Genomic DNA, 15192 nt, shown 5'->3' on the forward strand with positions numbered 1-15192 from the left:
GCCAAGTCACGTGTTACAACAGAGTGGCTTCATAGTAAAGAGTGCGGGTACTAGACTGGCCTGCCTGGTCGGCATCATAAGGTATTAATCGACAATGGCGATCACATACCTTTTCACGAAAATCGTCCGAAGCTGATCGTGATTGATTGGCACATTCCTATAAACACGGCAATTACAGTGCATCCTAAAAAAGTGTATTGAACAAGACATTAGCAACAGAACCAATGTTGTCGTAAAGTTCTAACCTGATCGCTTGTCTCTTGTTCTGTCCCCACAGATGTTGGAACCAAAGATGGATGACCCCCCTTGTGAGTTGGGTGGAGTCGGGGCGGACCGAGAGGGCGTTTGCCTCCATCGGCCGCCACGGGGCTCCGAAGGCGAGGAGAGCAGCCTGTACCCGTCCAGTCCCTCGGAACCCTTGACCCTGAGCAGCTCTCACCCCTCGGAGCCGCTCACCCCTCTGCATGAGGTGTACTTGCCCCTCGGTAGCCTGGGGGGGTCCGAGGAGCGGCATAAGGTGCCCCCCACGCCGCCGCCTTCCACCGAGGGCGAGGACTGGAAAAGTATGGAGGGACATGAGATGGAGATCTGGAGAGAGGACAGGAGAGAGTACGAGGAAGAGGACGGCGTGAGCAGGAAGAGTGAGTTGGACGAGGACGAGGTCAACTTCGTGGTGTCCGTCCCGGATGAGGACAACGCCTCCGAACCGCCGGACACCAACGCCCCGCCTTCGTCTTCCTCGTCCTCATTCGTCATCCCCGAGCTGCGTCTGGACCGCTCCTTCAGCGCCGACGCCCTCTCCTCCACCAACACGGACGAAGAGGAGTACGACGAAGAGGACGAGGAGGACTCCGAGGAGGAGGACGAGGAGGAGGACGAGGAAGAGGACGACAGCGACGACGCCTACCTGGAGCGCAGCGACAGCAAGCGGCGCTCCATGGTGGAGGGCGCCACCTGCGAGAAGCACGGCGGCGGCGGCCTGAGCGTGCAGAACTCCCTGCGCAGGCGCACCCACAGCGAGGGCAGCCTCCTGCAGGACCCCCGCACGCCGTGTTTCACCTCGGACAACGCCATCAACTGCCTGGAGGTGGGCGGGGCGCGACACAAGGGCGGATGGACGCTTCCCTCGCCCAAGACCCTGAAGAAGGAGCTGACCAAGAACGGCGGCTCGATGCATCAGCTGTGTATGCTCTTCTCTGGCAGGAAGGTAAGCGCATCCTTGCATACGTTTTCAAACTTGCTTGAGGGTTGTGTTCAAAATGTAAACAAACACTTATAATCATTATAAAAACGATCAGTGACTTGCTGCATTGCTAGGACGTCTTATTAAATCACCAAAAATGATTCCCGGGCGTGCCCACCGCTGCTGCTCACTGCTCCCCTCACCTTCCAGGGGGTGAACAAGGGGATGGGTCAAATGCACAGGACAAATTTCACCACACCTAGTGTGTGTGTGTGTGTGACAATCATTGATATTTTAACTATACTTTAACTTTAAATGGTAAATGGGTTGTACTTGTATAGCGCTTTTCTACCTTTAAGGTACTCAAAGCGCTTTGACACTACTTCCACATTTATCCATTCACACACACATTCACACACTGATGGAGGGAGCTGCCATGCAAGGCGCCAACCAACACCCACCAGGAGCAAGGGTGAAGTGTCTTGCTCAGGACACAACGGACGTGACGATGGCCTCCATGTTTTTTGATTAGCCTTGTTTCGTGTTGTATATTTTGGTCCAGGTACCGGTCCTAAAGTTATTTTGGTACTTTTCAGCACTTGTCGGTACATTTCTAAATACAGGGGACCACAAAAAATGCCATTATTGGCTTTATTTTAACAAAAAAATCTTAGGGTACATTTAAAGGCCTACTGAAACCCACTACTACCGACCACGCAGTCTGATAGTTTATACAGTATATCAATGATGAAATATTAACATTGCAACACATGCCAATACGGCCGGGTTAGTTTACTGAATTGCAAATTTAAATTTCGCGCCGAAATATCCTGCGGAAACGTCTCGGTATGATGACGCGTGCGCGTGACGTCACGGATTGTCGAGAACATTTTGTTCCGGCATCATTCCCAGCTATTAAGTTGTCTGTTTTCATCGCAAAATTCCACAGTATTCTGGACATCTGTGTTGCTGAATCTTTTGCAATATGTTCAATGAACAATGGAGACATCAAAGAAGAAAGCTGTAAGTGGGAAGCGGTGTATTTTGGTACTTTTCAGCACTTGTCGGTACATTTCTAAATACAGGGGACCACAAAAAATGGCATTATTGGCTTTATTTTAACAAAACATATTAGGGTACATTTAAAGGCCTACTGAAACCCACTACTACCGACCACGTAATCTGATAGTTTATATATCAATGATGAAATATTAACATTGCAACACATGCCAATGCGGTTAGTTTACTAAATTGCAATTTTAAATTTCGCGGCAAAATATCCTGCTGAAACGTCTCGGTATGATGACGCGTGCGCGTGACGTCACGGATTGTCGAAGACATTTTGTTCCAGCATCGTTCCCAGCTATTAAGTCGTCTGTTTTCATCGCAAAATTCCACAGTATTCTGGACTCTGTGTTGCTGAATCTTTTGCAATGTGTTCAATGAACAATGGAGACATCAAAGAAGAAAGCTGGAGGTCGGAAGCTGTGTATTGCGGCCGCCTTTAGCAACACAAACACAGCCGGTGTTTCATTGTTTACATTCCCGAAAGATGACAGTCAAGCTTTACTATGGAACAGAGATGTCAAGCGAACACGGTTGGATTGGACCACACAGGCAAAGTACAGTGTATTATGCAGCGATCATTTAGAAAGATCGTGTTTCGAAGAGGGTCCCTTGCGGAGTGTTAGAACTTCACCTTTATCGTTAGTTTTTACACCAAAATACGTCCGGTCTCCCTTTTCTGTCGACACACTGTGTCATCTTGTACGTACTCTGTGATTGTGTGCCGCCGAACATGCTCGTCTGCTCGCAAACTAGCAATATCACGACGTGACTTCGACGCCGGTGCGGGGGGGTGCGGGACCGGTACGTCTCGGAGACAGCATCGTACCAAAAATGAGTCATTAGTATCGTGGTACTATACTAATATCGGTATACCGTACAACCTTAGTTTTGTTCAAATTTTACGTGTCCAAAAAAAGTTACGGCGGGTGTTTGACAGCTCTGTGCCTTTTTTTTACACGTATGCTAGCATTTTTCATCCCCCACAGGAATTAGCGATGTCACAATCATGCGAATTCAACCAATCCCAGAGAATTAAGCACGGTCTCGCAACTGTGTCCAATGCCCGCAACTTTCCCGCACATTTTGGCAAATCAGCATCATTTTTGCTTATTTCATTTGTTTCTGCATGGAGCTCAAGCGTGTATGTGAACTATCTAATCAATGTTTGTTTATTGTGTAGACGAAGCAGGAACAGCAAATTGTAACAGTATTTTAATAATGTAAATATATCCATCCATCCATCCATCCATCTTCTTCCACTTATCCGAGGTCGGGTCGCGGGGGCAACAGCATAAGCAGGGAAGCCCAGACTTCCCTCTCCCCAGCCACTTCGTCCAGCTCTTCCCGGGGGATCCCGAGGCGTTCCCAGGCCAGCCGGGAGACATAGTCTTCCCAACGTGTCCTGGGTCTTCCCCGTGGCCTCCTACCGGTTGGACGTGCCCTAAACACCTCCCTCGGGAGGCGTTCGGGTGGCATCCTGACCAGATGCCCGAACCACCTCATCTGGCTCCTCTCGATGTGGAGGAGCAGCGGCTTTACTTTGAGTTCCTCCCGGATGACAGAGCTTCTCACCCTATCTCTAAGGGAGAGCCCCGCCACACGGCGGAGGAAACTCATTTCGGCCGCTTGTACCCGTGATCTTATCCTTTCGGTCATGACCCAAAGCTCATGACCATAGGTGAGGATGGGAACGTAGATCGACCGGTAAATTGAGAGCTGACTGTAAATATATATATATATATATATATACATATATATATATATATATATATATATATACATATATATATATATATATACATATATATATATATATATATATATCAGGGTTTCCCACACAGTCATTTATTTGTGGCGGCCCGCCACGAAAGAATTACAGCCGCCACAAATAAAAATAAAATAATTAAAATAAAAAAAAATAATAAATAAATACAAATACTTATATATATATGTATATTTTTTTTCCGGCTTTTGACTCGCACAACCGCTCATAAAAGCAATGGGACCCTTCTGTGAATGGAGCTTGTAGTTACATATTTTATAAACATGTAAATATTATATAAATATGTACATAAAGTGTTGTAATTATATTCCAACTCCGTGTTCTTCTTGGTCATCGCCGCCGCCGCTGCCTCCCCCAAACAATACCCCTCCCCCCCCACACACCCCCATATAATATAATATAATATCAAGTAGTGTAAAGTTCTTACATATATCTGTCAGTAAACTCGCCATGAAAGCGCTAAAACATACCGGTGTAGTGACTTTACATTATTCACCCAAGGAAAATGTTTTAGAACGACTTTGGTAAGCTATGAAGCTGCACCGCTTGATAGATTGTACTGTGCTTATTGTGTATAATTGTATTATTATGGTGTGTGTATAAGGTAAGACATATTATCTGGCGTATTGTTTTGCAATATTATGCAAAGTCAACTTTTTTTTACCTTTTGGTACCTACTGATCTATATTTGGAATCCGCATAAGTGTCACGTTGTTGGCACATTGTGATGCGTGTGGAGTCACCCCAAGATGCACAAGGACCAGACAGGCAGGAATAACAGGTAAGACTTGATTTAATATATATAAAAATAAAATAACACTGATACAAAAGGCAAAATAAAGTGCGTGCCTATGCACGGGAAGCTAACGCTAAAGTTAGCATGAGATAAAGTCCAAAAAGTGACGTGCCAAGCACACGCGAAGCTAAGACGAGACTTAGCACATGTAAAGACATAAGGGATAATACCAACGTGAGAGTTGCGTGAAGCAAACAACAGACCAAGACCAAACAAAGGGAGAAGGCAGGCTTAAATACAGAAACAATAATCAGAACACAGGTGCGCCTAACAAACAAGAGCAAGTGGGACAAATGAGAAACCATGTAAACAATATAAAACAGGAAGTGCAAAAACTAAGAACAGGAAGAGTCCAAAACGATCGACAAAACACAAAAGGACTCAGAAACCAAAACCATATGTGATCCGGGCGGCGGATCACAACAATAAGTCCTGAAAATTTTGACCGCTTCCGCCTTTATAGTCGTTGACGACACCGTAGTCGATAAGCTACTTCTTTTTTCGCTATCTTCTTGTTATGGGACATTCATCCTCCTGTATTGCCATTTCTAATACGAAGTACTGTACATTTCTTACTTATATCTGTCAGTAAACTCGCCTTTAAAGCGCTAAAACATACCGGTATAGTGGGTTTACATTATTCACCCAAGGAACTTTCGTTATTAGAGAGTTACCGTAGGACGTTTTTTCACGGGACACAATTCCAGGGTTATTGCACTAGTGCAGGGGTAGGGAACCTATGGCTCGAGAGCCAAATGTGGCTCTTTTGATGACTGCACCTGGCTCTCAGATAAATCTTAGCTGACATTGCTTAACACGATAAGTAATGAATAATTCCGCTGGTAATTACAGTGGCAAAAATAACGTTCAAAATATAAAACATTCTCATGCATTTTCATCCATCCATCCGGTTCCTACCGCACCTGTTCAAAAGTCGCATTAATGGTAAGAAGTATTTTATTTATTTTTGGTTAGCCTCAGATAAACAATGTTATTAAAAAAGAAAATAAGACTTATTATACTCTAAAAAAATTGGTCTTTCTTAAAAATCCACGCATATAGTTGTATTCAGTGTTAAAACATATAAAATGATATTGCTCTCACGGAAATACTTTTGAAAATGTTTGGCTTGTATGGCTCTCTCAGCCAAAAAGGTTCCCGACCCCTGCACTAGTGAGTCACGGATGAGAAGATGCTGCTCCGTTATTGATTTAAGTAAAGTCTAAATGTCAATAAAACAGTTAACTCCATCTTTTGACACTTCCTCCACTCCCATCCTTGCACGCTACACCGCTACAACAAAGATGACAGAGAAAAGACCCTGTCGAAGGTGAGCCACGTAAATAAGAGTGCCCACAAAACGGCGCATCCTGAAGCGACTGTCAGAAAGCGGCTTGAAGATGATTTCTAATTTAATAATCTATGCAACATTTTGACCAAAGAACCACCAGTACATGTTATGTAGACCACAAAGAAGTATTTTGCATTTAGAAAAAAATATATATAATATGACTCCTTTTAATGTGTCTTATGGTTCGGAAAATACGCTAAATGTTATTTAAAAAAAATCAAAAAAATCAAAACACTGCCACTCCTGCTGAAACTTGCTTAAAAAAGCTTCTGCAATTTCAGACATTTCAGGCCGCAAAAAAAAAACCCACTGAAAAAGCCTACAAAATCTTGGAAGGACTGCATTTTGAACACAACCCATAGGCTCTGTTATGTGTAAAATCATGTTTCCTGTTCCTGTAGCTGTGGAGATGCATGATAAAACATGTTCATAGTTGACACTTCAAACATAAACATGACCCTGAAATTGGAATCCGAAGCTTAATCCAAGAACACACACATTTTCGTGCTTTCACCGTTCCCGGGATGCCTCGCTGACATAACACCTTCTTGAAGCTCTGCAGTAAACTCCAGACGTGACCTCAATCTGACTCCAAATTCAAAATCAAATTTTACTCTTTAAAAGCCTACAACCCAGAGCCTATCATTTTTCCCCCCTGTCTTTTGAAAAAAAAAGATGTCCTTTTGTAAAGTGGTGATGGTGGGTTCGATACACACTGCATAAAAGAGCTGACAAAATATAAAAGACTAGATCTCAAGAAAAAAATACACACATTTAATGAATTAATACATCCTAAATTAAGATTTGTATATCTAAAAATTAGCAGGACTTTTAAAATGGAAGTATTTTATTCTGAAACAAGCGTTATTCAATTTGCATATCAAACATTCTTGTAATTTTTTTATTAGTTATTATCTAAACTTTAACATATTTAAACTAGAATAGACAAAATATAATTATTCATGCTAAAATTCAGAGTATAATGTAAAGTCAATGACTAAAAATAAGTCAAATGCTACTAAAACTATAGGGACATTTCTAGAAATACAATTTGAAATCTTGGCGAGAGGCAAATCATTTCCACTGCCCAGGGTGGGTCTGAGATGGTATCAGGTATGATGGTATGAGGAAGGAGGTTTTTACTTCATGACGTCATGAAAAAACATTAAAAGGCACCGTCTGAATGCATATTCTCTCAAATGTGGAACAAAAAAGTGAGGAAGAGTATACATGTTTACCATATTTTGTGCTTATACACAGGCGTCACTGACTCATATTGACATTAAACATAATTCAAAAGTCAATTCTGCATAATAGGGGCCCTTTGGTCGTACGTTTTTTTCAATTATAGTTATAGTTTAATTTGGTGTTCAAGTGCAATGCTCTAAAAATAAAATCTGTAGAATAATGACAATATTATTGAAATAACAGTAAGTTTATTTAAATGCAGTATATTTTTTCACCCATCAAAAGTCAGCAACACAAGCCTAAAACTGCCTAGATTCCGTGAGAAGAGTGACCTCATGTGGTAGTGAAGAGTAGTTGCATCCTGGTTGCGTTTCAATGAAGGAGGATGTCCTCATTTTAAGCCAAAAATAACAACAAAAATGCTATCCATCCATTTTCTACTGCTTATTCCCTTTGGGGTCTCAGCTACAATCGGGCGGAAGGCGGCGTACACCCTGGACAAGTCGCCAACTCATCGCAGATAACCAAAATGGAGCGTTGTAAAAAAAACAACCCCCCCCAAAAAACAAATAAAAAACAGTTAAAATATTAATGCACGTTAACTATGCAAATGTTTGTGTATAGATAAGGAAAATAAAAAAACACACATGCACACACACACACTTGCACATATATGTATGTATTTATGTATGTATATATGTATGTATATACATGTATATATGTACATATCAATGTATATATGTATTTATATACATATATGTATATAAATATCAATATATATACATATCAATATACATACATATATATATCAATATATCAATATATATATAAATATATATATATATATATATGTAGGTGTGGGAAAAAATCACAAGACTACTTCATCTCTACAGATCTGTTTCATGAGGGGTTCCTCAATCATCAGGAGATGAAAAATCTCCTGATGATTGAGGAACCCCTCATGAAACAGATCTGTAGAGATGAAGTAGTCTTGTGATTTTTTCCCACACCTACATATTGCGCTCTACCACGGTATCGAGCACTATTCTCCGGATAATCCAATCCAGACATATATATATATACAAATTATTTTTATTACTTTTTCATTGTTTCCCTTTTCTTTCATCTATAGTTACATTTTCTCTATTACTTTCTCTTCCCTGGTAAACACGGCACTTTACGTTAGGGTAAAAGTATGATGCAGTTTCAACAATCGTCCAACAGAGGGAGACATTCATCTCAGTATGTCAGCGGTCTAATCTCACTAAACCAGGAGTTTACAACCTTTTTTTCTTCTCTGAGCTACATTTATACAAAATAAAAATGGCTACTATTTTTCGTTACATTTTATATGTGTGTAATTTATATATATATACATATCTTATTCAACTCTGACAAAGATACACGTTATTTCCAGAGCATTAACACATCACATTTTGTATTAAAACATCAGCATTTTATATTTGAATGTGCTTGTTTGTTAATCACTATTCAAGCCACATATTGTATTTATTTGACTGGCAACATCTAAAAGGAAGCAGATCGCCTCTCAAACAGAGCAGTGATTGTATTTGTGTTTATGTCTATACTACAAAGTAGCGTGTTTCACAACTTGACCGAGTTATCACATGCTAAGTGAAATGCAGAGCGGCCATTATCTCCAAGTTATTTATATGTTTCAACTTCAACACCGGCAGCCATAGAAAACACTCCATCAATGTTGGGCTTCAGAGGCCGGGACTCCTTCATATCTGTTTGCTTTTGCAGCCGGCTGTCAGCGCATTCAGGAGCCTTAAATGGCATTGTGAGTGTATACAAGTGTGTGTGTGTGTGTGTGTGTGTGTGTGAGAGAGAGTAACTCGACCACCCGTCATGCGCACAGTTTCCACTATTCAATGTCACGTGTGTCATCACACACACACACTTGTTATCACTGCATATCTCAGGGGACATGTTTTAGAGTATTCCGTGTACAGCTTTGATAGCGCGTTTTATTTTTGAAAGCACCCCTTGAGACTGTGATGAAAATGCTTGCTAACATGCGAAGTGTCTACCTACTTTGTAGACATGTCAATCCGTGTCGCCAGAAATTACTTTTTCATTTTGTATGCCTCAGCTTGCATTCACACATACAGTAGGACTGGGATTCATTGACCACGGTATAGCTGACACATGAAACGTGACACATTTCCACGTTAGTCGCCAGATGGCAATAGAGTGTTGAAAGTCTTAGAATGTGCTTTGTGGCAATTTTAGCTTTGACCACATCGTCAGTTGCCATGTTGAGTGGCACTTTCCATCATTTTCAGCAGACTGCATTACAAAAGGATTGACCCCACCTCTTCTTCTCGCGCAAGATCCTTCCAGGAATGGGGTCTAATGAATCCGTTTCCTCCTTCATATCCGCCAGAAATACACAACTGTTAATTACCTTACTAATACTAACATTTTGATTATTTTAAATTCACGTTTTACTAGCTGGATTAATAGGAATACTATAAAAAAGAATCAATTCCATAATACAAAATAAGTTTGGCAAAATGCACAATTAATGCATCATTAAGGATTTGGTATATTTGTGAAGTGAAGTGAAGTTAATTATATTTATACAGCGCTTTTCTCTAGTGACTCAAAGCGCTTTACATAGTGAAACCCAATATCTACAGTAAGTTACATTTAAACCAGTATTTGTGACGGTCTTGCCGTCGTCGTGCGGGTTCCACTCACCACCTAGGAAGGACATCTCTTTTCATGTTTGACTCTTCTTTATTTTTCAATAAAGAAGTTTTTTTGTTCTCTGTGCTTTTTAGCAAATGTGTTGTCGTCTCGCGTGTGCTCCAGCCTCAACAACCTCTCCTTCCCGACTGCTGCCTTTTTAACAGAGCGACAGGTGATTAGACAAACACTTTCAGTTGTGTCATCCAATCACCTGTCGCCAACCTCGAAGCCGGTCCTGCTACACCCCGCTTTGCTGCAGGTGCGCAGGCCACGCCCACCATAATATTGTTTTAACCCTCTAGCATGTACATAATTTAATAGCAGTTGAGTAGCGCCAGATTGAAAAAGTCCTCAAAAAGTTAAGAACGTAGATTATTTTTATTTTTGGTCAAATCTCTCAATCAACTTCCGTCCTAGAAAATATTTAAGATGTCATGGTTTTTTTTTTGTGATTTTTTTCAAACTAGTTAGATCATGCGTTTTTATTTAGAAAAATGTACATATGAGTTATCGATTTCTAGTAAATGTCAAAATGCTGAGGTACTGGGGTAAAGATCAGGCCTAAATAAATGGTCATTCAAAGGGTTAACAAAACAAAACAAAAAAAACATTGACATGTTGCTATTTTTTATTTAGGACTGATGCTGACTAAGGGAAAAAAAGTAGTAAATGTTTTTAAACACTCGGAATGTGAATATTAGAACAACTGTGACTATAAGAACGACTCACCATTCGGTTCCGATTCTTGGGGCGACGACTCGATTTCAACACAATATTTGATTCTCGACAAAAGGGCATAATCCAACCCTCACTGAAAACAGGGTTGACCTATTCCCGGAAATGTGGACCAAGCTCTGACACTGATAGTACGGGGAGCAGACCCCTACAATCAGGTGGTCAAATACCCAATACTTTCTGAGCACTCCCCACAGGACGTCCGGAGGGGACACGGTCTCCTCCAAGTCCACAAAGCACATGTAGAATTGTTTGGCAAAATCAAATCCACCCTCTAGGACCCTGCCGAGAGTTAAGAGCTGATCCATGGTTCCACGACCAGGACCGAAACCGCACTTCTCCTCCTGAATCCAAGGTTCGACTATCCGGCGTAACCTCCTCTCCAGTACATCTGAATAGACTTTACCGGGAAAGGTGAGGAGTGTGTACCTGCGATAGTTAGAACACACCCTCTGGTTTTCCTACCTAAATACAAACTACCACCCTAGCCTGCCAATCCAAAGGCACCGCCTCCAAAGTCTACGCAACTTTGCAGAGTCTTATCAGCCAAGAAAGCCTCACTGCATCCAGAGCCTTAAGGAACTCCGGGAGGATCTCTTCCAACCCCAGGGCTGTACCATCTCTGAGCTTTTTTACTACCTAGGCAACCCCAAAAATTGGAGAGCCCACCTCAGATTCCCTAGGCACTGCTTCCTCACAGAAAGATAAGTTGTTGGATTGAAGAGGTCTTTGAAGTATTCCCTCACTGATCCACAACATCCCAAGTCAAGGTCAGCAACATACGATCCGCACCATACACGGTGTTGACAGCGTACCGCTTACACCTTTTAAGGTGGCAGGCGGTGGTCCAGAGTTGTTTGGAAGCTGTACCTAAGTTGTTTTTCCTGCCTTTCCCAAACTCCTCCCTTGTCCGAGTTTTTGTCTCTGTGACCGCCAAAGCCATACACAGCTTAGCCTGTCAGTACCTGTCTTCTGCCTCCGGTCCCACGAGCCAAAAGGAACTGAAAGGACTCCTCCTTTAGCTTGACGGCATACCTGAATTTGAATTACTGCCATGACAGGCACCAACCACCTTGACGCCACAGCTCCGATCATCTGCCTTGACAATAGAGCACGGAACATTGTCCACACAGACTCAATGTACTCTGAACTACTGTTTTGGTGCGTAAACGCAAACAGTCAAGACCCGTCCCCCCAGCCGGAGGGAAGCTACCCTCTCATCTACCGGGTTAAAGTCCAACATATAGGCTCTGTATTGCCACTCCTGCTGGTCGCCTCTCACTGCTTGCAACGTCAGACTGGAAGAGAGTCCAGCCCCCTTGGAGAAGACTGGTTCCAGAGCTCTTGCTATGAGTCGAAGTGAGTTCAACTCGCTCCAGCTGGAACTTGTCCACCTCGCGCACCACCTCAGGCTCCTTAAACCATAGCGAGGTCACGTTCCACATCCCAAGAGCTTGTTGCTGTAGCCATAGAACAGACCGCCAAGGGCCCTACCTTTGAAGTCCTCATTGCACCCAACCTCTATGCCCCTTCCGATAAGTGGTGAGCCCATTCAAGGGGGGACCCACGTTGCCTCTTCAGGCTGTGCCACCAGGGGTTCGCCATCGAGACCCACCTCCAGGTTTGGCTCCACAGGGGGGCGCCAGTGACCCGCGTCATCTGAGTCCTTGTTTGTATCTTTTCATAGAGGTCAAATCAAAACAGATCATTGGTTATGAACCCTGATTATTGGGCGACATAGCTCAGTTGGTAGAGTAGCCGTGCCAGCAACTTGAGGGTTCCAGGTTCGATCCCCGCATCCGCCATCCTAGTCACTGCCGTTGTGTCCTTGGGCAAGAAACTTTACTGACCTACTCCCAGTGCCGCCCACACTGGTTTAAATGTAACTTAGGTATTGGGTTTCACTACGTAAACCACTTTGAGTCACTAGAGAAAAGTGCTATATAAATATAATCAACTTCACTTTCTGATGTGTGACATATACGCGCAGCAAGTAAGCCCGGAGATGGCCTAACAAATGTATTTTTAAAAAATTATTCTGATATGTATAGAAACAATTAAAAAAATACGAAAATAAAGAAAATTGATTCCTGAAAATTATGAATCTGTGTAGAATCATAAATAAGAATCATGTCAGGCTTGCCACTGACAGTTTGTTTGTGTTTTAGTTTTTCCTCTGTGTGTTTAGTATTTCCTGTCCTTAGTTCCTGTCAGCACTCTTATTTTGGTTCAGCTTCCTGTTTGTCTCCCTGAGTGCTTTGTTTCCCCTCAGCTGCGGCTGATTGGCACCTGGCCCCACCTGGTGTCAATCAGCCCGCTCCTATTTTTACCTGCTTTTGTCCTCCAGTCAGTGCTGGATTATTGATTTGTCGATGTCATGTATTGTCGTTGCTACCAGTCGTGTTGTGTCAATGCAGCGTTGTGGTAAACTATATTCGGTAGCTGTTCGTAGCTTACTGTCTTTTGTTCCCTGCTTCCAGTTGTATTTGTTCATAGCCAAATTTGTTATCCGCCTTGTGCGCGCCTTTTGTTGTACCCTTTGTTTGGTTTTGTTTTCGTGTTAAAGGTTAAATCATGTTTTCTCACTCAATGCCTGCCTCCTTCTCTGCATCTTGTGGTTCGTCTACAACTAACTCTGACAGAATAATCCAGCCAAATTTGAACCACGCAGAGTTGTCTATCTCGTAGATCAGGGGTAGGGAACCTATGGCTCTAGAGCCAGATGTGGCTCTTTTGATGACTGCATCTGGCTCTCAGATAAATCTTAGCTGGCATTGCTTAACACGATAAGTCAGTGTTTTTCAACCTTTTTTGAGCCAAAACACATTTTTTTCATTGAAACAATTCTGAGGCGCACCACCAGCAGAAAAAATTTAAAAAAATTAAACTCAGTAGCCGATATTGACAAAAAAAAATTGTTCTCGCAATAGCTTTTGTCTCTATGTAGGTGTGCTGTCAAGCCGTAACTTATTTTGAGTTTTTTCGGTGTTTTCCTGTGTGACTTGCGCTCCTATTTTGGTGGCTTTTCTTCTTTTTTTGGTATTTTCCTGTAGCAGTTTCATGTCCTCCTTGAATGCTATTCATCGCACCTGCTTTGTTTTTACGATCAAGACTATTGAAGTTGTGCGGACGCACTCCTTCTTTGTGTGGACATTGTTGATTGTAATAAAATGTACGGATGTACTTTGTGGACGCCGTCTGCTCCGCATACTGTAAGTCTTTGCTGTCGTCCAGCATTCTGTTTTTGTTTACTTTGCAGCCAGTTCAGTTTTAGTTTTGTTTTGCTTCAATGCCTTTTCTTAGCGGCACTTGCCTTTTGTTTATTTTTGGTTTAAGTGTTGGATACCTTTTTACCTACATGCTGCCTACATACCATGTTCCCGACATCTACTGTACAAAAGCAATTAGCTACCTGCTGCCACCTACTGATATGGAAGAGTATTACACACTTACTCTGCCGAGCTCTAGACAGCACAGACACTCAATAACAGCACATTTTTGAATTATAGTTACAGGTTTGCAAAAAATATTATCAAACCATCCATCCATCCATTTTCTACCGCTTATTCCCTTTCGGGGATGCGGGGGGCGCTGGCGCCTATCTCAGCTACAATCGGGCGTAAGGCGGGGTACACCCTGGACAAGTCGCCACCTCATCGCAGGGCCAACACAGATAGACACACAACATTCACACTCACATACACACACTAGGGCCAATTTAGTGTTGCCAATCAACCTATCCCCAGGTGCATGTCTTTGGAAGTGGGAGGAAGCCGGAGTACCCGGAGGGAACCCACGCATTCACGGGGAGAACATGCAAACTCCACACAGAAAGATTCCGTGCCTGGATTTGAACCCAGGACTGCGGGAACTTCGTATTGTGAGGCAGACGCACTAACCCCTCTGCCACCGTGAAGTGGTCTACATATTATCAACCCAATTAGGTGAAATTACATAATGTCTCCCACGACACACCAGACTCTATCTCACGGCACACTATAGTTTGCCGCGGCACAGTGATTGAAAAACACAGAGATAAGTAATGAATAATTCCGTTGGTAATCAGTGTTAAAAATAACGTTCAAAATATAAAACATTCTCATGCATTTTAATCTATCCATCCGTTTTCTACCGTTCCTGTTCAAGAAGTCGCATTAATGGTAAGAACTATTTTAATCATTAGCTTCAGAATAACAATGTTATTAAAAAGAAGAAGATACTTATTATATTCTTAAAATGTTGGTCTTACTTAAAAATGCACACATTTATTTGTATTCAGTGTTAAAAATTATTATATGGCTCTCTCTCGGAAATACATTTTATAATATTTTGCTTTCATGGCTCTCTCAGCCAAAAAGGTCCCCGACCCC

At 42.3% G+C, this 15192-nt stretch overlaps 1 protein-coding gene across 9 annotated transcripts in view; it reads left to right on the forward strand.

Annotated features, from left to right (window-relative positions):
• Positions 1–15192, forward strand: part of rgs3a (regulator of G protein signaling 3a) — a 354609-nt gene that overhangs the window by 252913 nt on the left and 86504 nt on the right. For all 9 annotated transcript variants that reach the window (XM_061876388.1, XM_061876386.1, XM_061876385.1 and 6 more), the window contains one exon: positions 278–1207. In XM_061876388.1, coding sequence (XP_061732372.1) covers positions 278–1207 — 930 coding nt within the window. The remainder of the gene's footprint in view (positions 1–277; positions 1208–15192) is intronic.

The sequence above is a fragment of the Nerophis ophidion genome, linkage group LG17 (assembly GCF_033978795.1).
Source record: "Nerophis ophidion isolate RoL-2023_Sa linkage group LG17, RoL_Noph_v1.0, whole genome shotgun sequence".
NCBI classification, from domain to species: Eukaryota; Metazoa; Chordata; class Actinopteri; order Syngnathiformes; family Syngnathidae; genus Nerophis; species Nerophis ophidion.